The sequence below is a fragment of the Daphnia pulicaria genome, chromosome 9, assembly GCF_021234035.1.
Source record: "Daphnia pulicaria isolate SC F1-1A chromosome 9, SC_F0-13Bv2, whole genome shotgun sequence".
NCBI lineage: Eukaryota > Metazoa > Arthropoda > Branchiopoda > Diplostraca > Daphniidae > Daphnia > Daphnia pulicaria.
The window spans coordinates 2,305,214-2,330,113 of record NC_060921.1 but is presented as its reverse complement, the minus strand read 5'-3'; the positions used below and the strand labels follow the sequence as shown (position 1 = coordinate 2,330,113).

Genomic DNA, 24,900 nt, shown 5'->3' with positions numbered 1-24,900 from the left:
CCTAATTACTACACCACCCAAGCGCCAAATCATTTACACAAATCATTTAACTAAACCTGATGATCATTTCTTTTTTACCTTTCTTGTGTGTTTTCTTTTTTTTTTTATTTACAAAAGAAAATTAAAAATGACACACACACACAGGCCGAAAACATTTGCAGATTAATACAATGGCGGGTCGTTCCCTCTCTTCCGATGTATTATAGTACCTTTTAAATCAATAATAATCTAATGATGATTTATTCTTCTAAAAACAATAGCGCTATTTTTTTCTTCCACCCCCTTGCTTTATTCAATAGTTTCGCTGTCGTGGACAAAGAAACCTGGATTAATTTTAAACAAAATAAGCATACGCTGATTTTTTCCTTGTTCAAATACTTTCATGACAACCTCCGCATCCTCCCGCTCCTTCTTCCACATTAATTATTATTTTGTTTGTTTTCGTGTTTGGAAACATGGCCAGGTGTTCACATGGAGAAACGAGAAGAAATATAAAAGATAAAGAATAGAAAACCCATCTTGTGTATGAAAAAACCAACGATTCATTTAAATATTACAGTGTTAAAAAAATTACGATTGCCTGGTTATAAATGACATTAAGAAAAAGGGTGAAAAAAATTTGATTTTGACTCGAATTGTCCGAGTTCATCAACTTCTTCAGCGAACTTTCCACAGCCTCGACCAGAGCGGGGAAATTAGGATCCATTAGGCAAGAACGTAGGAGGTCCGGCACAAGTTCGGGAGACTCACCAATATCCGCATAATCTAAAATGTGACAAGATTGAAAATCAATTAACCAATAAACAAGTCAAAGGAGAACAAAGGTCGTTTTTTTCTCTAAATAACCCACCCGAAGGCCATTTGGAATTTTGAGGATCCAAAACGGCGATGGACAACTACTCGATCGAGATGGTGCAAGAAGGTGGATGGTCGTCGTCTTGACCTTGTCGATCGGCGTCGTGCAAAGTGAAAAAGCGGGACAGGTAACAAGCGCAGGCGTAGGCCACGGTCGTCGGTTCTTCCTGGTTGTTTGGTTGAAAGCGAATACGAAATTTGCGGCTGCTTTCCTGGTGCATGACAGAATTCAATAAGCATTTATAAATGTGTGAATAAACAATAAACCTCAAATAACAAACAAATAAACAAAAGCCGAGGAAAGTTTGACATTTGGCCAACCAGCCCCATACCTTGCTATTGGAAACGACGAACAACATGTTGGGTCCCCGTCTTTAAAATAATAAAAAATTTTTAGTTATTGCTTATAACGAAATGATTCATTTGGGTGTCGAGATTTGTGTTTTACCTGATGTCCTTCCACCCTCCCTGGGCCTCCGACAAGTTGATGCACTCGAGTAACACGTCACCGTGAAGAATCTGAATGTAACGACGCTGTAACCACACACACAAAAAGAAGGAAAGTCCAAATCTGAACAAATAAAAAGACAAAAAAAAACAAAAAACAAACAGACGGTTAAAACTTGGTCGAGAGACACGGAAAAGCAATCAAAGATGATGCTGGAATGTGGGCCATTCGTTATTCCAGTGAAAGAAAGAAGAAAGAAAGATGATCGTTTTTTTCCCCACTGTGTATGAATACCTTGATTCAGGTTTGCCTACGAGCTTGACGTAGGTCGTATCGGCCGTCAGACCACCGTCGGGCGGGTTGGAATAGACGTAGACGGATCCGCCCGCTTCTCGGTCGTAGTAAAACGGAGCGCCAACTATCAGATCGGCCCGGCTGGAGAGAAAGAGAAAGACAATCAAATCAAACAGAACAAAACGAGAAAATGGTACACAAATTAACCAACAAGATGCACGTCAAATTTGGATGTTGCATCGCATCCACAATTCTCCGAAGCTCAACCGAAATCTGCCTTAGTACCACTGCACAAAAGAATCGACTGTACGTACACATTCTCGCTATCATTTTCGTCATCAACATGTCTGAGAGAAAGAAAGATGGGGAAGGGGGCCCGTTTAGATGTTCGTAAGGTTCCCAGGTGTTGTCTTCTTCACCGTAACCTTCCCATGAAACGAGGTACTCGTAATCTTCTTCTAGTGGATTGAAATCTTCAACTTTGTAAAGCAACCGACGATCTAAGATCTTGCCAACAACAAACTCGTTTTCGCTTAACGGTTCATCCGCAGTGGTATTATTTTCCCACGCGTCTGTCAAAAAATTATTGAAAGTTAATGAAATAGGCGCAGAAATGTTAAGAATTCAATTTACCAGATGCGTTATCAAGATTTTCAAAACCTTTGGCGGCTTCTGCGAGTAAGTCAACATCAGGCACTCCTCTGACTAAACGGTCCAATTCGTAATCCATTTCGGGTGTAAAATCTACTCCACTGTATGTTATGGGTGTCGTAACGGAGTCTTCTCTACTGTTTGTTAGGCGGGACTGTTCTGTCGCATCCACACTGGGAGGCAACACTGGCATCACGTCTATTCCATGGTCGGACACGGGCGTTTCCGGAGTTAAGTAATACTGAGTAGTGTTGCTGCTCGTCTCATCCTGATCATTGAGAAGTCCTCGGATGGCAAGATCTGTTTCGGTTGTCTTTTTGGCGTTCTTACTGTTTGGCCTGCCACAAATCTTTCTCTTCTTCCAGACAGATGATTTTTCAGATTTGGATGAATTTGGATCTGCGACTGACTGATCCGTGTCAGAATCAATCTTGACACGCTTTTTCGGTTACTGGAGAATAATAGACTAAAAATGAATGCAGTGATATAATTTCACTAGTGGTTATAAATCTACCTTAGGTTTAATTGCTCTGACACGATGAAGTTCGTTGGCGACAGCGTTCGTAACCCACCTACGAGAGACTATGGCTACAGCAGCTCGAATAAAAATTTCCCGACATTTAAGCATGGGCTCAAAAGACCCAGATAACCAAATCTGATTTAGTTCGTTATGCAAGTGTCCTTCGTGTTGCTCTTGAAAACAAAAGGGGAAAATAAAATTATGAAGCACATTCTTAGGGAAAAATAGTAATGCAATTTACTTAAATTTTGCCCGATTGGCGTATTCTGTAATTCTTTTAAGAAAACAGATTTCCACAAGGAGCGGGTAAGCTGATCCATGGCAGCTTGATCCATTTTTTGCTTAACTTCAACTCCTGGCGGAGAGCAGCAGGTCTGAATGTGCACTTGAAAGGGCGATATGTCTTCAAAGAGTTCATGACAAAAACTGCAAATAAGCAACGGGGACTTGCGGAGGTGGTCCAAACAATCTGGAGGATGAAACAAAACTGAGATTAGTGAACATATTAATAGTTATTTTTTATTTATTGCCTTACGTTTTAGTGTGTCAGCATCCAACATGACAAGAATTTCTTTTTCTGCTGCTTGACTATAGCAACTAAAAACATTTTGGAACGCCTATCTTTAAAAATTAATTAATTAAATGAAGGAACAAATCAATGGGAAGAAACTATATATACCAATCTCTTCATCTTCATTTGGATCTTCCGAGTGTAACATTTCGGGTGCATGCGGAACCACACCATTTACAACCCTGTTTGGCTCGCTAGTCACACCCTCGTAGTTTTTACTGGTACTAGGCGTGGCCATCAGTTGGTCTTGGCCAATCACTGATATACCTCTACGGATGACAGTACCCAATGGTGGTTCTTTTGTGGATAAACAAGGATTAAATAGGAGAATGCTGTACGTATGATAAAATAGCAAAACAATTTTTACCTGGCCCACTTGTGCCTTCTTCGGGTTCTCCGATTCGAATTTGAAAACTCAGCGAAGGTGTACTTGTTGATGAATCTACCATTATACAAAGTTGAAAATGTACGATTAGATTACGAGCGAGCAGCAGTTTAAATATCGTTGAATTTACCGTGATTTGAAGATGGGCAGTCTTGGTTATTGCTGGTGGATGGACAGTGGTTATTGGACTGATTTATCTGAAATATGGTATCCCCATTATGACCTAATAATTACAAGAAAATGCATTAAGCCTGATTGTTTTGCAATAATTGAGAAAACCGCCCACAGAAAAAGTTGTGAGTTCGCAAATGAGCTTTTTGTGAATGTGAATCCTAACTGAGTTAACAAAAACGCTAAGAGAAAACAGTTCCAGTCAACCGCCTAGCTCAGGAATAATTGTACTCCGTGTGTCACAAATCAACCCAGTCAAATAGTCAAAGAGGAAGAAAAGAGATACATTTGTCCTACCTTTAAGCCTGGGAAATACAGCCAGGCATCTCCAGGCACTCCATCCACAGAATCCACGAGGCGGGATGGGAAAAAGGGGGTCCTCGTGAATACAACCACATTCACATGGATGTACACGAGGACAAAAGGGACTTAGAGATAGAGGAAGAACTCGACCAACATTGGTAGTTTCTCCAATCAAAATGCTAAATAAATAAAAGATAAAAAATGGGTTACGAAAAAGGAAAAATATTGACAGAAACAACAATTGAGGTAAAGTTGAAAACGAACATAGTGGGTAAATCCCAATTTTTAATAAATAGGAGAATTAAAGGTTTCCATGTAACACACTTCATTGATGCAAGTCATGCATCTAGTATCTAGCATGTCACAGTCACAGGTTAATTACAGTAACGAAAATCATTACCCAAGTTACTGATGATGAGATCGCTGCTGAAGACATAGACAACATCGGCACAAGCAAAATTGGCATAACAAGTGATTAAGATGGCTGGCTCTGTCCTTGAATCTGCACAAAGATAAAAGTTAAACAGGTCAAACAAAGTATCGTGCATCAACAGCTTCATGATTAATGCTAGCACTGTCTCAGAGGGTCTGTGATGCTAGTCAGGAACTATAAAAAATTTTCTAAAGTTCTATTAAAGCTCCCTCATCATTCTATTTGTATTATTAGTTTTACCGGGTTTTACATACCTGAGCACCACAACATGAAGTGTGTATTAAGCTATTCTATGAAGAGACATCGGAATCCACACGACGGCCACATTTTTGAAATTTCATTTTTTTGTGCTATTTTTCGTGTAGCAACGGACACGTTACGTTTCCCAAAAAATTATTGTTTCGTTTTCTTTGGAATCTTTAACTGGTCTTTATTTCGATAATAAATCGGAAAATGGCAAAACAAAGACGACAGCAGACGACACTTGTCTTATGCTCGAGTTTAAGATATCGATAGAAAACAAAGAATAAAAATCGACCCCCCAAAAAAAGATAAACACGGTTTTCTTACCTGCGCTCGAAATCCGCTAAACGGATCAGAATAATTTTAGTATTTAAAATAGTTCTTATCAGCAATTTAAAATCCACTCTATCACTCTCAAGATAAAACATAAAAAAAAGTAAAAATTGGCGCGATGTAAACCGTCACTATAAAACCCTCATGGAAGCCAAGAGTCAGACCTATAGAATACAGAATAATTAATAAATCATTATTTTATAGCTCTTCAAAATGCCAAGAGGGAATAATCTCAATATTAAATATTAATGTTATTTAACAGGAAATCTTATAGCGTCTGACAACAACGCTTCTTTTCCTCCTTACTCACTCCTTCGTTTTAGTATTTTCCCTGATTGGCTGATTCCCTCCAATTTTTTGTTTGTTTCGAGAGCGGCCGAGTGAGCGTGAGGGTCATACACATACACGACGTTGCTGGCGTCGTTCAAAATACAATTATCGGATTAGTGTTTGTTATTTCTGATTTTGCAACTCATGGCAAACTTCAGAAATTAAGTTATCTAATAGCAAGAATATATTAAACTCAGGTAAATTCGTAAGAGAACGTATTAAGTTGCCCAAGTACGAACAGAGTTATAGTCAATTTTTCTGATCCATTTCAACTGTTCCAACATCTTAATTTTATAGAAATATGTCTTCCCTGGTGAGTTTGGTCCAAACTTGTTGGAATTTTCTTTGCTGAAGCCACATCATCTTACTTTTCATATAAAGTGATTAAACCGTTCCTCTGGTAAGCACATCTAATTTTATTACAGTAAAGGTTTGTTTATCACACTAACAATTCAGCGAACAGAAAGAATTGTGTTTTGTAAGTTACAACTCGATAACAAAAAATTAAAATCCAAATGAAAATAATAGGTAAAACTGGGTTAGTTGCTGGCTAACAAAAACTGTACGACAGCTTTGCACTGGTTAGTTACATTTGCTTTTCCAATTTTCATATTTTGACAGACAAATTTAAAAACTTGAAGAGAAAAAAAAACCTTAAGCTGTCCCCCTACTGTGCACGTTTTCGGGCTTTTATAGCCAGAGCTTCGTTGTATATTTTCGTAAATTCTTTTTTAAGATATTCTACTCCGTCAGAGTCAATGATGTTGGCGTTAAAAGCAGTGTTCACATAATTGGTGATCAAATTTTTATAAACTTTGTCTATGACTTCTGCCGACTCCCTCCCGAAAATTGGTTGTAGCCAATTGTTATAGACCGCGTGAAACATGGCTTCCTTGTACTTGCCTTCCCGCATGAATTTCTTTTGTTGCTGATTGAATTTACTGTTTATTTTCGCTTTTCCAGCGTAGTTCAACGTTTCTTTATGCAGCTCTCTTGGGATACTCATACTTGGGAAATCGTTCTCGTCCATGTTCTTTATGCCGGCATCTTTTGCAAATTTCCACATAGATTTAGCGGGCTGATGATCAGATTCGACTATGTCCTTCTTTGAATACTTCTTAGTCTCTCCGTGCCGGTCGCAATATCCATAAGAGTGTTTTAAGCTTCTGTAATGTTCACCTCCTCCGTAAAATCCCTTGTCGAGAGTATACTTGTGCCAGCCGTTGCGGATGGCCTGAGAAACAGATGGATCCTTCTCAACCATTGAGGCAGCGACTTCACGCAACTGGGTCGGATTCAATTCTACATTGTGGTTCGCTTTAATTTGATTCGCCAGACAGTGAAACAAGCAGTCGTAACCATTTCCAGAACTAGGACCACTGCCATCATTGCTGTAAAAGTGACCCATTGACTGGCCATCGACTGCTCGTTCTACTTTAATGACAATAGCATTGGAATTGGCAGGATCACTTTCGTGAACAAAGTGGTCGTCGGAACTCTCAATTCGAACGGCCACATCCGCGTTAGCAACACCCAGACTCTGCAACACAGCCGGCAATGCGCTACAGAGCGCGTTGACACAGAATCGGTCAGCTGGAACTCCTTCGCGAATTAGGGCAGCAAAGAGTCTTGGATCTTTGGTCTTGCGCATCAGCGCCAAGCAAGCTTTGACGTGGGCCTGGGTCTGTGGAGATCGAGTCGCTTCATTTGATCCTTGATGTTCACCTGAAGATTGGCTAGCCTTTTTTCTTTCTTCTTGAAGTTTTTGCAACTCTTCACGGTAACCCTTTTCTTGGTGGTCTCGATAAACTTTTTTGATTGTCCGTGCCGTTGACACGACAACCTGTTTAGCTGCACTTTGTAACATTTGTGTCGTCCACGATTCGATCATTTGACCAGCTTCCCTGCCCAGTGCAGTTTTCATTTCGTCTTGCACCTTTTTTTGAAAGCGTTCCACTTCTCTAGCGTCGAAATCACCTAGTTCTTTTGTTGATTTATTATTGCACTTTTTGAGTTCCGAGTGAAACTGTGTGGTGCGCGTGAGCAACACGTCGACTAATTTGATAACAATGCTGAATTTTTCCACACACATGCTGATAACTTGCATCACTTTGGTTGCTATTTTAAATACGTTGTTTCTTGCGGCGCTAAGCATGCGTCTTTTACTAAGAGCTTCACTCAGTCCCGACGAGACGGCACTTAAAACTTTTGAAAGACATTCTTGTCCTGTCTGGACCCAGCCGGTAGTGACCTGTTGCATTTTTTCAGAGACAAGACGCTGCGCTTCAGCTGGCCCGTGCAACCTGTAGAGGCGGTTCAACGTCTCATTCATATTTGTGAAGTTTTCGACGACAGCTTTATTGATTTTTGCTATGAGAGTTGTGCCTAGTTTACGGCAAAGTTGTGCAAGTTGCCTGTTAACAATTGACTCTATTTGCTTGTTGAGCAGCCCTAAAGCAACGCCCTGGCCGATTTTGATGCAGGTGGTTTTCACGACTTGGTTCACGATGGTCCCGGCCGTCAATTTCATTGCACTTGCGCTTTGAGCTGCTACTTTCCCACCTTCCTTGAAAGCAGGACCCACTGTTTTGTATCCGTATTTGAAAAATTTCACACCTCTGGAAAAGACAGCAGCGATTCCCATGGTCCCGACAGTCATAGCGATGCTCATTAGTTTGTGACGACCGTAATCAGCCCAAGTGAAGTTGTTTCCAGACCAAAGAGCTGACACGGCAAAAAGAATGTCGGATACGCCTTCGGACATCAGTCCCGAACCAACGTGAGTCATTAGTCCAGCGAATTTCATTTGGATGAGTGCTCCAAGAGCGACCTGAGCGACACCAAAAGCAATGATCAAGGAAGCTCTTAGAATCATTTTCCACGACCTATTTTCCTCCTTCATTTCAATGACATGATCAAAGCCAAGGAGACGAAAAACGTATAGTTCCGTCGAAACGTTGTTCATGTCACTTCTCTGACGGATGGAGGTTTCGATGGATTCCAGTGCAGCGTCGGGCGTCTCCAGGGCGGCGTAAACGGCTTGGTGGTTTTTCAAGAACGTAACAATTCGTCCGCTATCCTGTTTGTCTTTCGTGATTACCTTAACAGCCTTTTCCAAATCGCCCGCTTTCTTTTTTTCATTCACTCTGGCACCAGAGATTATGTGTGCTCTCATTAAATCCGACAGCATGTCTTGGTAAGTTTTTAGTGCTAAACCAGCTATCGCCTTGAACCGGTCACTATCTTTTTCGTTAAGCCATCGGCGCCTAACCGTTTCGGCTAAAAAAAATCTTTTTACTAAACTCCCGACAGGATTTTCGTAAATAGGACATTTAGGGTAACAAAACTGTTGATCCTTGTAATCTTGAGCAAGATTCCCTTGATCGTCAATGATCCCTTGCACTTGTAGAGCATTCCAAATGTGTTGGCAGTCTTCCGGATGTATTCTGGTGCTGTAATTCAAAGCTTCCAAACTTAGCTGGCCGAGGGCTCTCAGATCGACCGTTTTGAGTTTCTTGAAATCGACCCAGGCAATTTTATTAGATTCGAAGCTTTTCTTCCTGTGGCGATATTCTTTAGTAGAGAGAATAGATTTAAGATAATCTTTGCGAACTAAAACTTTCTTTTTATCGAGCAAGTCCGTCTGACTAGAATATGTAGGATTGTAAAGAACGTAATTGGCCATTCCAATTTCATCGTTAATCTTTTGACTTTGGTCGAACCCAGAAAGGCCATCGCAATCGGAAACAGACAGGATGGCACACTTGTGAACATCGTGTAAGACTTTGTTCTTGACCAGCAAGTTCCAAAATGCTTTTCTGGTGCACTGTATCATACCACTGTTTTTCAATTTTTTCTCAATTTCTTTTTCAGTTATGTTGGTCAAATGTTCATTTGAGTTTAGAAATTGGATAAGGGAATTTTTTTTAACTCCATAAACATCTGCTACTTGTTGGATGGCGGAATCTCGATTTGGTACAGAGCCGGCGTCGTTAACGTGACAAACGACGCTGGAAGAGTTTTCTAGATTTTCAAAATAGACATCCACTTTGATTTCGTCGATTCCGGCTTCTTGGAGACCTGCCACGGAACAATGATTGCCAAGCAAAGAGCGAATCGAACTTTGGAAGTGCTCCATTATCTTAATAACATTTTCCTTCTGTCGCTTATAGGCCTCGATATCACAAAAGGAGTTTTCTGCGCCAGACTTTGTCATTGTTAAACTAACGATTTGCGAGTAAGACATTTGCAAATCAACATGCTGTTCAAGAATGGCTTCAGCGGTGCGTAAAGATCGAAAAAATTTGTTTTTTTCCCGCCTGAATTTTCCTTCCTTGACGATCACTAGAGCGCGATAATAATGGGCCGCTGGATAGAAGAAACTTTGGTCTTTTGATTCGATTAGTCGATCTAAAAGGGTGGCCGCCATTGACACGTTAGGTTTTTCTTTGCGTGTGGCCAGTTGTTTAGCAATAACAATTGAACGAGCAGGAGTGACCCAGCTGATATCACTTGACACTTCCAATTGGTCAATCAGTTCGTCTTTCAATCTCTTCAACACTTTTTCGATGGACTGAGACTCGAAAGTTTTGCCATCATCGATCGAGTCAAGCCATAAAGCCCACCTGTCAAGAGCGCTTAAACAAATCATGTCGATTTCAACACTGTCCCTCTGTCCGTCCAATTGCCGCTTGAGTTTCGCGTAATGCCTGGAAAACTGCTCAAAACATTTTTCCTGTTTGTCAATATTTCGGTAGAAATCGTCAGCTAAGTTCGATATTCTTTGCAATTCTTGACGATTTCTCTCTTCTTTCATGTCAAAAATCTTGCAGGTTCCCCAAGAGCCAGTCGTGTCCATTGTCTCTGGTGATTCACACAAGATGAGGATTCCACTTCCGGGCGCTCCTTTTCGACCCGCACGACCTAGTGCTTGTTCCTCGATCCGCACGTTATCCGGCAGGTAAGTCAAACATATGTGTAATCCTCCATTATCGCGCAATGTTTGGCTAATTTTGATATCGGTGCCTCGTCCGGCCAAATTGGTCGCCACTATGACGTGACCAACGTCCAGCTCGTTGCTTTCAAATTCAAATTTTTCGTAGTCGCGAGTGTAGTGATGAATTTTCATTTTCTTTGTCGAAATTTCTGTTTGAAAGACCTCTCTTAGCCGTTGATGAGTCATTTTCACGTCGTTGATTGATTTACAAAATATGACCATTGAACGAGCTTTTTCATTCAAAATAGTCTGACGCGTTTCATCCGCAATGGCATCCAGCCATTTTTCTTCCGTCTTGACCACTTTTGCTCGCTTGACAGTGAAAACTTTAGGATAAGCCGTTGGCAAAGTAAAGTAATCACATTCGTACGTTTGTTGTAAAAAGTCCCGTTCCGGTTGCGATCCTAGCGTGCCAGTAAGACCGGTCAGTTTGTCGTAACGTTTGATGTACGTGACGTTACTAATGAAAACCGCTTTGAGACTCTGCAACGAAATTTGACATCCTTCTTTGAGTTGCAAAAACTGATGAAGCGAACCGTCCCACTGAGACGTTGTCTGGTCGGTTCCGGTGTCGGCATCGATGATAATAACCTGGGGATTGAGGTCGGGACTGGTCCCTGATCTGTCCTGATCGACGACATAGTGCTCGTCGGCATTCAGTACTAGTGCTTTCACCGCGTTCGCCAGCCAGCTTTCCAGGTGTTGGTCAACAAAGGACAAAAATCTCTCGGGTATCCGGATGCGGCGATCACGTTCAATGACGTTCCTGAGATAGTAATTCAATTTGTGGTTTAGACAGGAGTTGGGATAATTGATCTTTGGAATTTGTTCCACATCTTCTACTTTCAGTCGCCCTCGTTCGTCCAGTATTTTATTTTCGATCAAGTAAGCCCATATCGCGTTCTTCTTTGATGGATTGTTCTTTAATGAGGAATCGATAGCTTCAAAATCGTCTTTGGTAATAGTTCCAAAGAGATCGTATAAAACATCCGACTTGATTTGTTCCAAACTGGCGCGTGAAGTTCGAATCTTTTCCCAAACAAAGACGTAGAGCGATTCCAACATCTCCATACCTGGGATGTCGTGCGATAGGTACAGCATGTTGTTGCCTCTGTCTAGCAACATGCAATCGACTTCGTCGACGATGACGCAATCAAATCTTCGATCACCGCGAATGTTGCGTCCGTAAAAAGTGTCCAACAAATAATCACGTTGGAAATTCGACAATTCTCCGTAAACGACTGAACAATCGTAGCACCGGACGCGATCGTCATCTACTTCACTGCAATTGTTCGAGACGGAGACGCCGAAAATTTCGTATAGATCTCGTAATCCTCCTTCGGCCACCGAGGTGCTAGAATCACGAAGGGCCAGCACGCTATTGCTTGTAATGATGTCGATTTTTAAGCCGTGAAGTGCGCGGTAGATGGCCACTCCGGCGACAATCAGCGATTTGCCTTCGCCAGTTGATACTTGAGCCAGCGAACTAGTGTAATTGTACAATAAACTCGTGATGGTCACTCGTTGAGTGTCTCGTAACCGGAATTGCATTTTCAATTGGACGGCGCGATCGTAAATGAAGAGAAACTCGTATAGCGATAAGCCTCTGGCTTTAAATTTCGTTTCCTTCAAGGCCCAAGACTTGATGTCTTCTAGAGATAGACTGTCGAATCGTCGAATCGAGTCCATTTTTTCTAGTGTAATCTCATTGCATTTGCTCATGAGAACATTCAATTCAACATCTTCCAGTTGAGATTCAACGCCAGTCGATGTATTTCCGTCTTTTTTCATAACTCGTATGATGTCTTTGAAAGTTCTCTCTTGTCCGGAATTCACCAGAGAGGATCCGTCCGAGTAAAGTTTTTGCTGGAGTAGTTTGGCAATGTGTGATCCTCTCTTGATTCCGACACTCCGACATTCTTTGGCCAATTTGTGGCAAAACTCTTCTCCTTTTTTGTTTTCCAGCTCTAGCAACAAGTAGACAATTTCCTTCTTGTCTTCAAGTCGCACCAGTGATGGATGTAAATTATCAACTAATTTTTCCCACATTTTGCTCTTGAGTTCGAAATACCAGTCATTGATCGTCAGATGACTAAGGCGGATTATATCGTCTTCCGTGAAACGTAAATCTCCAGCCAACATTTTCAAGGTTTTTCCCAGTTTCTCGGTTGTAAGTGAAGAATTTCTTTCTGTGGAAGCGACAAGACGGTCTCGTAGTAATGATATCATCCTACCACTCAACTTGTACAAAGCGCATCTCCAAGATTTTCTCTCTTCGGGCTGTAGGACGACCAATATCTTCTCTTCCATTTCTTGCAATAAGAATTCGTATTTCCAGCGATGCGGGCAAAATTTGTCGACGATGTTCAAGTAGAAAATCGGATCCAAGTCTCTGATATTATAATCTAAAACTCGTTGCGATAGTGAACAAATATCAGAGGCCAATTCGTCGACTAAACTGACGTCAGGATCGATAGATCTGTGACCTTTTGGTGTCAGATGACGCCTGAGTAACTTACACAGTACATCTGGTGTGTCAACGTATTGAGGATTAAGCATAAGGATGGAAGTGATGACTTGTCGATTTTTAGTGTAATACTTTTCAAACCATGACGATAATTTTTTGAACTCCGCATCTTCTTGCGTTGATTGACTGTTGGAATCTGTGGATACTGGATTCATTCCAGCATTAACTGGTTCGATTTCAGTCTGTTGCCGCAAATTTGCAGCTTGACGAGCCCGTTGCTCAAAAAATTGTCGTAACTTAGGATTCACTTCCAGCTTTTGCCATGCATCTTTTTCGTAAAGAATAAAATGCTCCTCGCTGCCATCCGCATTTAGTGTCTCGTTGAATTTAAATGGCGGTAAACTGTCGTCATTGTTGTTTTGGTTATCTATAACGTAAATGTGAATTTTCTTATCGTAAATCAGAGCGATCAATTCCAACTCCGATCGGCCCAGAGTAGTCAGCGACGATTGAACATATTTCGCATACTCTTCCATCAACGCCTTAGACTTGGCAACTTCTTTCCAATTGAATTTTTCTTTCAGGCTCTTGACAATTTTTTTGAAATTTTGACCACTCGAAGACCAAACTTCCTCCCAAGCTTCGGCGTCTTGTCGATTGCCTTCATCAGACAAGAAACGGTTGATGACGTAATTCACCTTGTCCTCTAGCGTTTTTCCATACTTATCCAGCACTTTAATCAACTTCTCATTCTCAGACTTGACGATTTCTTCCTTCAGCTCATTTTGAACACGCTCCATAATCTTCCACAGTTGATGATCATCTTTGAACTTTAAGTATTCTTCTCTTTTGATATTAGCAACAGGGAAGTCTTTGTCGTCCTCTTTTACTTCAAAAACGAAACGCTTAATAAGGGAGGAGAAAGTGTGATAATTTGTTGTGCCATTAGCTCGAATGTAGTTGGAGATTTGCTTCCGGTATGGCTCTGTTTTTCGGCATAAATAAGAGCCGAACGATTCTTTTTGACCGAAAATGCAATGCAGGATGTTGTCGACTCCGTCCGTTGTCGACAATCGTTCCAAGCAGCGAAACAGGGCGTTGGGACTCAACCTGACAGCTGTACTGTTTTGAATTGGCAGATCTTTGGCTTCTTCTAGTCTTTCAACGAATTTACACTTTAAACAAATTGTGCAAAATGTGCTTTCCTGTACTCCGTTTTCAGAGTAAAATGGGTCGTAAATGTCTTCAGCTAGACGAGTATCTTTTGCTTTACTTTTTGAAGAATGAGAAGTATCTTGTAATCGTTGACTGTCCAATCTCCGGACGAATGCCGACTTGATTTCACATTCAATTTCATTCTCCTGCTCAACTATAGCCCGCTCACTCATATGGACATCCCTGTTCAAACTCGATTCCATCGTAGAGGCCATGTTGGCTTGAACACTTTGGCTCACCTGCTTGCGTTCAAGTACTTGAGTGACGTGCTGTCCAAGACTCTGGCGAGTTACGGCTTTCTTCTTAACAGCCTCTGTTTCTCTTTCCGTCCGATTGAGTCGCCCTTTGGTCGTCTTCTCTTCCTCTTGGGTCTCGACGTCAGTGTTGGAGCGACTGCTATATTCGATTGTGGCGTATCGTTCTCCTCGGCCGTGCGGATTGCATCGAACGTACGGTTCGTCGTCTGGTTCATTTGACGAATAGCTGATGTCCAGCGCGACATCATTGTTAAAACCGAAGAATCTTGTTTCGTATGCCCAGTTCCAGGCCATGGCCACTTTGTCAATGTAGCCAACATCACCGGCTGATTTGCCGTGCTTGCCATGCGTGCCGCCTTTTCCGTCTTTACCTTCGCGACCAAAAGTTCCTCTAGTTTCCTCGCAGATCGGACCCAAAAGCGGTTCTCCGAAGAGGTTTTCAATCGTGATGGAACCACCGTATCCTCCTTGCCCACCTTTGCCTCCTTGTCCACCTTTGCCTCCTTTTTGACCAACTTTACCCCTTGCACCTGAATTGTCATATAAACCAAATTTAGCAGCCGTCTAAACATACGAGTATACCTATTTACAAACCTTTGCACAAGACCATAGAGTGTCTGCTTATTCCGTTTTTATACGAAACTGTTATAGTACCACCGTTGTTGGGAGTGCCCTCAATGAAAAATATGTCTGTATCGTCTCCAGGTTTTATAATATCTTTTCCATAATCTCTATTTTCTCGAGGTAATATGCGTTTAAGTGTGCGCAATGTTATGGTCACGGCTTCACCTGCTGAATAGCCACTCAATTTGGACATAGTTGGAAATTTTGATTCGAAATCTGATTGGCTCCATTTCGAGGCTCCGCTTTCACCATCTTTTCCATTTTTGCCGTCGCCACCGTTCTGCCCGTTGCTTCCAAAGCCTCCGTGGGATGAAATTGTCCATCGTTCAGCGTGAAACATTTCGTTGCAAATGACGGAAACGTTGCCGCCACTCTCGCCCGGTAGACCGTGGTTGCCTTTATTTGAATAACCGTCGAATCTTTTTAATTGTGCATTTGACCAAAAAAAGGATAACAACAACACAATCGCTTACCAGCCAGACCGTCATCGCCTGGAAGTTGACCACTAGATGCGGTGCCTGATTGAGCACAACAGTGCTGACCCGACACATCCCAGCTGAAATACCCGTCGACGAAAAGTTTGTCGGTGACGACGACCAGGTTGATTCCGTGCCAGATGTCTCGCTCCAGGTCGCAGTCGACGCGAACAGTTACCAATCCAATCATTTGCACTTCTTGGGCATTGCATTCGTCCTTCAACTCTATTATTTGCTCCTTAATTTCACTGACGAGGATGGCGACGCCTTTGACAGTAACGATCCTTCTCTCTCCCTCCGTCGTTATTTTGGCTGTAACGAGAGGTAATAGCAGTTTCCTGCAAGTCTCTTCTGTTAGCGATTGCAATCTTGGTGTCCATTCATCCGCTGCTAATGAATTGGCCGATGCCACAAACTTTTCTACCTCCACCGAAGGGTCGTCCTTAAAATGAATCCCGCAACGTTCTACTAGTCGTTCGACCAACACTCTTCCGTTGCTACTGTCGTACTGGCACTGGCTGTCAGCGATATCTAGAGATATATCGCTATACAGATATGATCTATATATCATACCAGCTATATCTCTGTGTCCTATCTCGTTGACGACATACTTTATTAGGAAAAAATCATCAAACACCTTCGACCTTCTGATGTCGAGATTGACAAACGACAAGAAGTCACTCAGAGCCGAAATGAAATGCATGTGCTTCTCGGCGTTGTCTCTATCCCTCAAGCATTGAGAAAACATCTTTTTGGTGCAAGATATCTTGAATTGTTTGAAATAGTTGTTGACTAAAGTCGAGGAATATGGTGCGAATTCAAAAACGTCGCGTTGACTGAGAATCAAACGCAGGCGTTTACCATCACACCAAATTTTCAATTTTGATTCTTCGTCTAGAAGAGAAATGTCTCTGAGGCACTGGATAGACTCCAGTTCCTTCAATGAGGTAGACATTTCCGTGCTCGTATCGTCTTCGTTAGCCTTTTGAAGACTTTCCTCTAGCCATAATTTAAGAAAGACTTCGAGGTATTTTCTTTGGACGAAAGCCAATTCTACGTTGTTTAGTTGTCGTCTCAATTTCGTCCTGATTTTGTGTACGACCTGTTTCAGTTTGGTGCTGGGTGATATTAAACGTTCTTCAATCCATTGGACAACATCTTCTTCGTTGGTGAAAGCCATCTCTACTTTATAGAAATTTACAATAATTAGTATGTCTGATGCTGTTGAGGACTTTCATTGACTGATCAATAAAAGATTTAATTTAATTTTAAAATCAGCAGTTTAATAACCATAACTCGGCAAGTGAACTTCATACTTTTGCATGGCCTGTCTTAATTGAAATGTAAATTACAAAATTCGTGAGTCACGTATGGGTAAACAGCGTTCTAGTCAATATTCACTTACCGTAACCGAAAGGAATTGTCCAAACAAACTATATTACAACGAGATCCGATTAGTTTTCGACAGTTTTTAACTGGAGTTGCAGCGCGAATGACATCCGCTTTCCTGGGTTGTGGGTGTAACTTGAACGGCTGAGAACGAAATTGGGAAACGGAAAAGCCATGTTGCTATTCTTGTCTCCAGCTCCTATCGAGAAATGTGGGTCTAGACGTAGGGTTTTACGATTGTCTCGTCCATTTCCCTGCTCACTACCAATGTGTCTGCGTGATGACCTTGATGACATTGTAAAGTTTATTATTGGTTCGGAGAAGTCCAGCTCACATAAATACGATACGGATACATTTATGCCCCATATTTCGGTTGTGTTGGACTCATTCACGCGACGATTTTGTGGTTCTGTGCAGTTTTCATATTGCATTTGACGTGAATACAAGTTAATTCGATGAAATTAATACTGCTGCTGTTAAGACGATTGGAAACGGATGGGCTGGGACTTAGCGTCCAGTTCCTTCCAGTGTGGTTTATATTACGCAAATTAATATACAGCATCATATTGATGACAAAAAAATTATAAACAATGTTATTTATATCTTTTATTTTGCAGGTTCTCTCTTGACCATTTTTTTTTTTTTTTTTTTAAATCTAGTTTAATCCAAAGGAAATGTAAACGGACGGGTGGAATGGGGAACTCGAATGCGGAACGGACGGAAATAGAACATTTTTTCTCAATCCATGCTATACACCAGTAACAGATAGACTAGTGGTTAATTTATTGATTGATTGATGAAAGTGAACATCGAAAACTACAAGGGAATTTTTAAAAATCATTTTCCGGTGATCGTTATATAAATCGTGCGAGCGTACAATCCGACTTACCCGTTTCTTAAATTTTATTTTATTCGAGTTACGCTCTTTTTTTTTCTTTATAATGACAGTAAAGATGTTCCGATACCAAAAAAATCTGATTTTCTCGTTTTTCTTAGGTTACTGACCAATGCGTTTAATACCATCCCCATGCGCTATTCAGCAATGCACCACTGATAATGTATAAAAGGTGAGAAGAAAAGTTATTTAGAAAAGAAACATTAAGAAACAAAGAATTATTATGAAACTGGGATATGTGATACCTATTTTTAAAACTGAAACATAAAAAAAAATGTAATTGAATGTAAGTATGGAAATTAAACATATAAAGTTAATTTTGATTCTTCCCAATGATACGATTTTGCGTTTCCAACCGTCGTCAAGATATCTTGTAGAATAATTTCATTTTATTCTATTTTATACTTGGTGTTCAGCATTCGGCTCCATATGACACTGATTATCCGGCAAGCAAAAAAATAACATTCACTTTTTCCACAGGCATATTCTACTGTTGCAGCCAAAACTTTCGGAAACTTGTTCGCCTGGCGTTAGAATAACATCTTGGTGGGCAGATGCGGGCGCTTGCCTCGGGTCCTCCATGACGGCGGGCGGGTATTGAGGATAGCCGTCGTAAATGTTTGGATTCGATCGAGGAGCCAATCGAGTGTTAACTAATTGCTTCACTCGCGCCAGCCGAACAGCGATGGGAACATCAGTGACGGGAGCCATCACTCTGTCATCGTAAAAGTCTTCATCCGTAGTGTCCTCTTCCGAATGCTGGTAATAATATCCTCTGTCGATGGGCGTTGGCGTTTCGGGTGTGCTTGCTCGTCCAACTAATCCAGTAAATATGTTTGTCAGAGATCTTATCACATCGAAGAAGCCGACCTGTTGATGGCTAGGATTCCCTGTAGCCTGATCGGTCGTCTTCCACTGATTGGCTCCTTCTCCGGGCCAAACTGACGTCGTCCCCATGTCGGCGCTGGCAGATTCGCTCACAATTTGATCACCGGTCGTCTGTGGGTAATAGACATTTTCCACTCCGGCTCCAGCGTAGGCGAAGTTTGAATCTCCGGTCATCAGTGGTTGCGAATCTTCCCCGGCCGAATTGGCGTTGGTGACGAACGAATCAGCCGCATCCAAAATGGTCACAATCACCAATGCTCCGAGGAGCTACAAGAGTCAAGCGAGAAAACACAAAGGTAACTTAGAGAAAAGCTTTTAAAAAGCAAATGCGTATTTCCAAATAAAGGCTTTAGCTATATAGCTGATTACCATAAAGTCAAACTGGAGGCGCATGATGGAACGAACTAGCTGGTGAAGTAACACGGATGAAATAAGATCCTTGGGTTGCTGGCGGACGGACTTATAGTAGTAGTACACGTACATAATGTTGATGCGCCAATTTAGCTGCAAAGAAAACAGGAAAACCTTCGCTGGCTATATTAAAACACAGAGTGAGGGGGGTCCACGGATATCTTTCCTGCAAGGTCATTATTTTCTGCTCTTGCCCAACTTTTGAATCAAATTCAACATTTTTTTTTATTTTCGAAAAAGAAAAAGTTCCTTCTTGAGATTCATCATAACCTTGCTATGGAAAATCCAAAGAGACAACCGGGTTTGTGCAACCAAATTCTATACCGGCACGCCTACGGACAGGTATTTGAATTGCGCCAGTGTAAACGAAAAATGTTAGCTCGGTGAACGGACTGAACCATATCGTTGCATCACCCCTTTCTAGATCAGAATAGAATTTTCAGAATTCGATGGAAAAAAGTAAACAACAGCGCATCTAATCAATCGCGGCGAAAGAGGAAGTGAAAGGGATTCAATTCGAATCAAAGCGGTCGGCCTTGGTACAATCGGGGTGTGCACATTAGTCTGGGCGCAACACACTGTCTGCTCACATCACACGTCAAAAAGGCTTACAGCCAACGAACAAGGACAACCGGGGGATTGCGTGGCAAAAAAATAAAACAATTTCAAACAGGTTACGTACGTACGTACGTCATCCGAGAGCAAGAAAGACCTTGTTAAAAGAACGCGGCTAGATGTGTATATAATGGCGCATTAGAATGCCATTTTTCTGGGCGAGGAAATCGTAAAAGAAAATTATTTTAGTCAACACCACCGCGCCTTTTTACCTTTTTTTATTATTCTTCACGAAAAATATGGTTATACAACTGATGTTTTCAAACAGACATTCCCCTATGGCCAAATTCAAAAGCTGCACGCAATAGCTTTTAAACGTGATACCGGGTGGATATTAAACAATGGCTCTCTCGCAAACACACCGCATCCTTTTTTAGATGGGCGTTGCCTTATACGAAAAACAAAAAACAGAAATTTGTCCACGCATAGCCAAGTAGACATTCTCTTCTTTCCAACGACTACGCTGCCGGCAATGACTTTCGAAAACCAATTTGGGAAAATCAGTACACACGTACACCTATTGTCGCTGCTGATGACTTGACAAAGCCGATCGTCACACGAGAAAGGATGTATAGTGGAGAGCTTTTACTCGTCAATGAACCTCGACGAAATGCGCGAATTGTCGTATCTGTATTTTTCCACTTTTTCTTTCGTGAGGGGGGATATAGGAAAGAGAATGCAATTCTGTTATAATATAGAGAGAGGGAGAGAAACAATGGGTGTGGTGCGGGATTGCGTGGGTGGTTACACTGACCGATAAAGGTACACCGTTTTTATAATAGCTAAAAATAGAGAGAGATGTTGAGCAAAATGTTTTTGCGGATACGACGATTATCTTTTGATGGGTTGGACACAAAATGATGATCAAACTGGACAGCAATATACAGGGAGCATATTAGTTGCTCGACACAATAAAGGAAGGTGTTCACGTTCACGAAAACCCAAACAGAAAGCAGGTGATTAATAATGGGATGAAGATGGAGAAGCTGCTGACGGATGCGCTGGTGCCGCTGGTGGATAACTTGGCCAGAGCTGCCAAGTATTTCTCGATGAGACGCTTGACTCGGGCGCTTTTCGTGCTCTTCAAACGCCCGTCGATGGCTTCAAGTCGCAGCTGGACCACCGGATTGGCGAGAAGTTCCTTCAGCTTCATGGTCACTTCATCGCTACTGACGGGTTGTCTACTCAGACTATCGTTTTGACTTCTCGCCTCCGTGACTGGGACTGGGGGGATTGTCGTCGTTAGATTTTCAGTTTCCAAAATTAATTCGACGGGTTTTGCATCCGTGAAAAATTGTGGCGTCTCGGTTACAGTTACCGGTGAAACCCTCGGCGATAAAATCACTTCTTCCGTTTTGATGTCTGTCAAAATGCGCTGGATATCCGTCAGTTTGCTCAGGTCGATTTCCAGCGAAGAGTTATCGTCGTTTTCATCCGAATTCTGGGGGGTCTCATCAACTTTCATTGTTGTGTTACTTTCACTCATGTTGTTCTCCTCTGGCACTTGGCCATTTGTTCCCTTCTCCATTGAGGCTTCATTGCCCTCATCCGAGTCCTTCACCGGATTAGTCTCTTGCTGGATGGCTGTTGTTGTGCTGTTTTGACCGTTGGTATTATTCTCTTCTAGGACATCTCCCGAGCCTTCTTTCTCTTCAACCGAGCCCTCATTGCCCTCATCGGACTCTGCTGGAACGAAATGGACGCCATGCTGAGCCATTCCCGTTTGATTTCGGACATCCTGCTGGTACGGCTGGTTGCTGGCAACGCTGAAAATCACCTCCACGGAGACGTCGTCGTCGTTCATGTTGGGGTGCAGGTAAACAGCATGCTGGACGTCACTCACCTTGGTTGGAACCATCTCGGCCATGGCCACCTCGGAGCTGTGGTCATCGGGCTTGGCAGTGATGTTGAATTCCAATTCCGAAGAAACGTCGTCGACTTCCAGTGAATTTTCCTCCAGCGGCGATGGGGGAACACCTGCCGGAGTTTCTCTCAGCGGGACGCCGTAATAGGGGTCGAAATAAGGTGCGCGACTTGCGTCATCATCATCATCCTCGGAGGTATCGTCCATTTCATCTGAACTCCCAAAAGCGTAAAATCCGTTTGTTGTTGTGGTCGTTGTTGTTGTTGTTGTTGCTGCCGAGGTCGTCGAAGGAATTTCCACCTGGGCGGTTGAAACGGTCGACGTCATCAGTTGATTATCTGATTTGGCTGAGCTGTAAATAATCGCCCGGTCTTTGCGGCCCAAGTTGGAGGTCTCCGAGGACTGGCTGGCCGGGGCTGTGAGGTTAGTCACCGGAGGAATCGACGCTGCGGCCGTGTGGAGGCGATTCAAACCGTTTGGACGCGGTGTCGGACTTGTTTCGTTGATGATTCGATCGACTCCTTCTTCATCGGAGCTGCCGGAATGATCTTGGCTGGCCTTGGTCGTCCGGTAGCGGTTGAAATATTTCAGAAAAATCGAAGAACCAGTTGTGGTGGCTGGCGCTTGAGTGGCGTTGTTGTTGATAACCGAGTCGATTTTCTCGTCCGAATCCAAATTACGCGCCGTCGTCGTTATCAGCAGCGTTCCGTTAACGAATTTATCGTCTTCGCCCGAGTCGCTGGGTATTAATAGAGCGGAGATTGTCGTCACTTGGGTGTGGTTACTCGCCGATGTCGAATTCAATTTAAGAGTCCCGTTTTTATCGTCCACGTCCTCTGCACTGGAATCTTTTGGCGTTGTGGTGGTTGTGACACGAACCGGTTTCGTCCGGATGAATTTGTTTCTCAAATTTGAATTGCGAACGGTTGTAGTTTGGATTCCGCTCACTGGATCGTCTTGTTCGTCTGAACTTTTCGAAACTTGAGTTGTTGTTGTTGTTGGAGTGGTTGTAGGTTTCAAGCCGCTAAAGCGGAATCGGTTTCCTCTTGTTAAACTCCGGACTGTCGTCGTCGAAACAATTCCGGAATCAACAACTTCATCCGAATCCTTCGCGACGGTTGTTGTACGAGCTGTCGTCGTCGATCGAACCCGACCGCTAAATCGGTTGGCCGGCCTCAAACTCCTGGGCGTCATCGTCGTCACCTCAATTTCTTCATCCGAATTTGCGATTGTTTTAATTGAAGTTGAAGTGCTGCCGATTGTTGTCGTCCGCAAACGGGCGAATCGATTGCCCGGAACGAAATTGCGGGCCGTCGTCGTCGTCGTCTGGATGGCGTTCACTTTTTCCGTTTGCTCGTCAGAGTCCCTCGCAACGGGTTTGCTCGTCGTCGTACCTCGGAAGCTGTTGAATCGATTCCTGGGCAAACTGCGAGGCGTCGTCGTGGACGGCGACGGGGTAACAATCTCCACTTGTTCGCCAGAGTCTTTCAAAATTGTGGTTGCGGCTGTTGTTGTTGTCGCTCTCAGCCGACTGAAGCGATTAACTAGCGAACTCCGGACGGTCGTCGGCCGGGCTGTACTTATCGTATCTTCTCGTTCGGAAGACTCGCTAGCCCTGGCTGTTGTTGCACGAACGGTTGTTGTCTTTGCTGTTGTTGCACGAACGCGGCTGAACCGGTTGTCGGACGGGGAATTGCGAACGGTCTTGGTTGTTGCGACAACAACATCTTCTTTGGAATCTTGCGCGGTTGTTGTCGTCGGACTTTTGACTGTCGTCGTTCGGATTCTACCGAAAACACGTTTGCCCGAATCGCTTTGCTGGGCCTGAACGCCAGCAATTTTCGCCGGTCGAGTTGTTGTTCTCCCGGTCGAATCGCTTTCTTCGTCCGAATCTTTCGAGGTTGAAACAACATTGCGGACGGTCGTCGTTCTCAAACGAGTCAACCGATTTTGCAGCAGTCGATTGGCGATTGGGTTCCGATTGGCGATTGTCACCTGCTGGGTCGTCGTCGTCGTCTCCACTTCATCACTGGACGCCGTTTCATTGACGGCCTGCTGCGCTGCAATTGCCTCAACTGTAACGGTCTCCTTACTAACTGGAACAATCACTTTTGTCTTGCCATCCAGTGAACCCATTTCCAAGGAGACGTCGTCCGGTTCCTCGGCGTTGGCCGTCACGTTGACTCTTTCACTCGTTTTAGGTGAATCCTTTTCGACCGACGTTTCTGACGAAATCGACAAGCCCTCGGTTGTCGTCAAAATGAGCGTGTCGATGGCCTTTTCGTGAAGCTCGGCCGAATTAGCCGTTTTGAATTTCTCGTTGCTATCTGGCTGTAATTGGTCGTTAGACGTACTAGATTGCTGCTGCTGCTGCTGCTCGAGACTTTCACGTGTTTCAGCCTGTCCGAAAGCGGCCACGAGCACCAATGCCCCGACGAGCTGAAAACATGGGCCACCACATACAACAGAAAAAGCGAAAAGAATTAGAAATGATCGAGTCACTTACCCCGTTTTTGTTAGTTTGCGAATTTTTGAATGATCCGTTTGTTTATTAAAGAAACTGCGAATAAAATACTTTACCACTGTGTGAATAAGACGGCGCATGGCTATTGTGAACGAACTAGCTGCATCAAAGATCACAGAGGAAATAAAATTGTTGCGCTCATGCCCACATAGTGAGCGCCGATGCAATGACCAAAAAGGAAAAGTGAAAACCTTGGGGGCTGCTGCTGCTGCTATAGCCAAGCCTGTGCATAGTATATGCTGGGCAAAATGGCCAGCAGCTCGCAAGGTTTTCCCCTTCCTTCACTTTCAATATTTTTTTTGTGTGTGTGCGTCCACCCAACTAACGAATAACAATGCATGTGTATATGTTGTTATACACACAGCGCCAAACTGGTTTGAAATAGATTTCTGTGGCCCGGTATTTGGAATATATTAGAGTGCTGCGGCTGCGATTTCGGCTGGTCATGCTGGGAATTTGACTTTTCTTTGACTGTATTCAAATGACAATTAATGTTGGACACACACTGACAGCTACGCGTTTTCTTATTTGTAAGAATTCTGGGTCGATATTTGTTAAAAATAAATGTCGATCTTTTCTATACGGGACGGCACTTTTACGACTCACGAAGGACACATATTTTTAAAGATATCTAACTTCTTATTCTCTTGCAACCGCTTTTTTTCGTTTTTGAATGGTTTGGATTTAGGCGCGATTAAGGCGAGGAGGGAGTTTGATAATTTCTATCGATATCTTAAAATGA

The 24,900-nt window shown here is 42.8% G+C and overlaps 2 protein-coding genes and 1 long non-coding RNA gene across 4 annotated transcripts; all 3 read right to left on the bottom strand.

Annotated features, from left to right (window-relative positions):
* Positions 1-372: 372 nt before the first annotated feature.
* LOC124313560 lies at positions 373-5,378 on the bottom strand. 2 transcript variants are annotated; one of them, XR_006910781.1, is made up of 16 exons: positions 4,886-5,378; positions 4,599-4,700; positions 4,193-4,377; positions 3,855-3,947; positions 3,707-3,781; positions 3,448-3,636; positions 3,304-3,389; positions 3,010-3,237; positions 2,763-2,941; positions 2,231-2,699; positions 1,912-2,169; positions 1,598-1,738; positions 1,304-1,426; positions 1,188-1,227; positions 851-1,067; positions 373-765 (listed from the first exon to the last, which is right to left on the bottom strand). It is a non-coding gene; the product is annotated as an uncharacterized LOC124313560 (long non-coding RNA). The 2 variants fall into 2 exon arrangements; XR_006910782.1 differs by having other exon boundaries at positions 3,304-3,385.
* A 555-nt stretch (positions 5,379-5,933) lies between these two features.
* LOC124313772 lies at positions 5,934-16,752 on the bottom strand. The gene is made up of 3 exons (XM_046778582.1): positions 15,570-16,752; positions 15,067-15,492; positions 5,934-15,002 (listed from the first exon to the last, which is right to left on the bottom strand). The coding sequence occupies exons 1-3, from the start codon at positions 16,750-16,752 to the stop codon at positions 6,205-6,207; spliced, it is 10,407 nt and encodes a 3,468-aa protein (XP_046634538.1). The 3' UTR covers positions 5,934-6,204.
* Positions 16,753-18,127: 1,375 nt separating this feature from the next.
* LOC124312823 (mucin-22-like) lies at positions 18,128-24,349 on the bottom strand. Its single transcript, XM_046777310.1, has 3 exons — positions 24,215-24,349; positions 19,114-24,073; positions 18,128-19,011 (listed from the first exon to the last, which is right to left on the bottom strand). The coding sequence occupies exons 1-2, from the start codon at positions 24,236-24,238 to the stop codon at positions 20,702-20,704; spliced, it is 3,396 nt and encodes a 1,131-aa protein (XP_046633266.1). The 5' UTR covers positions 24,239-24,349; the 3' UTR covers positions 18,128-19,011; positions 19,114-20,701.
* Positions 24,350-24,900: the final 551 nt, after the last annotated feature.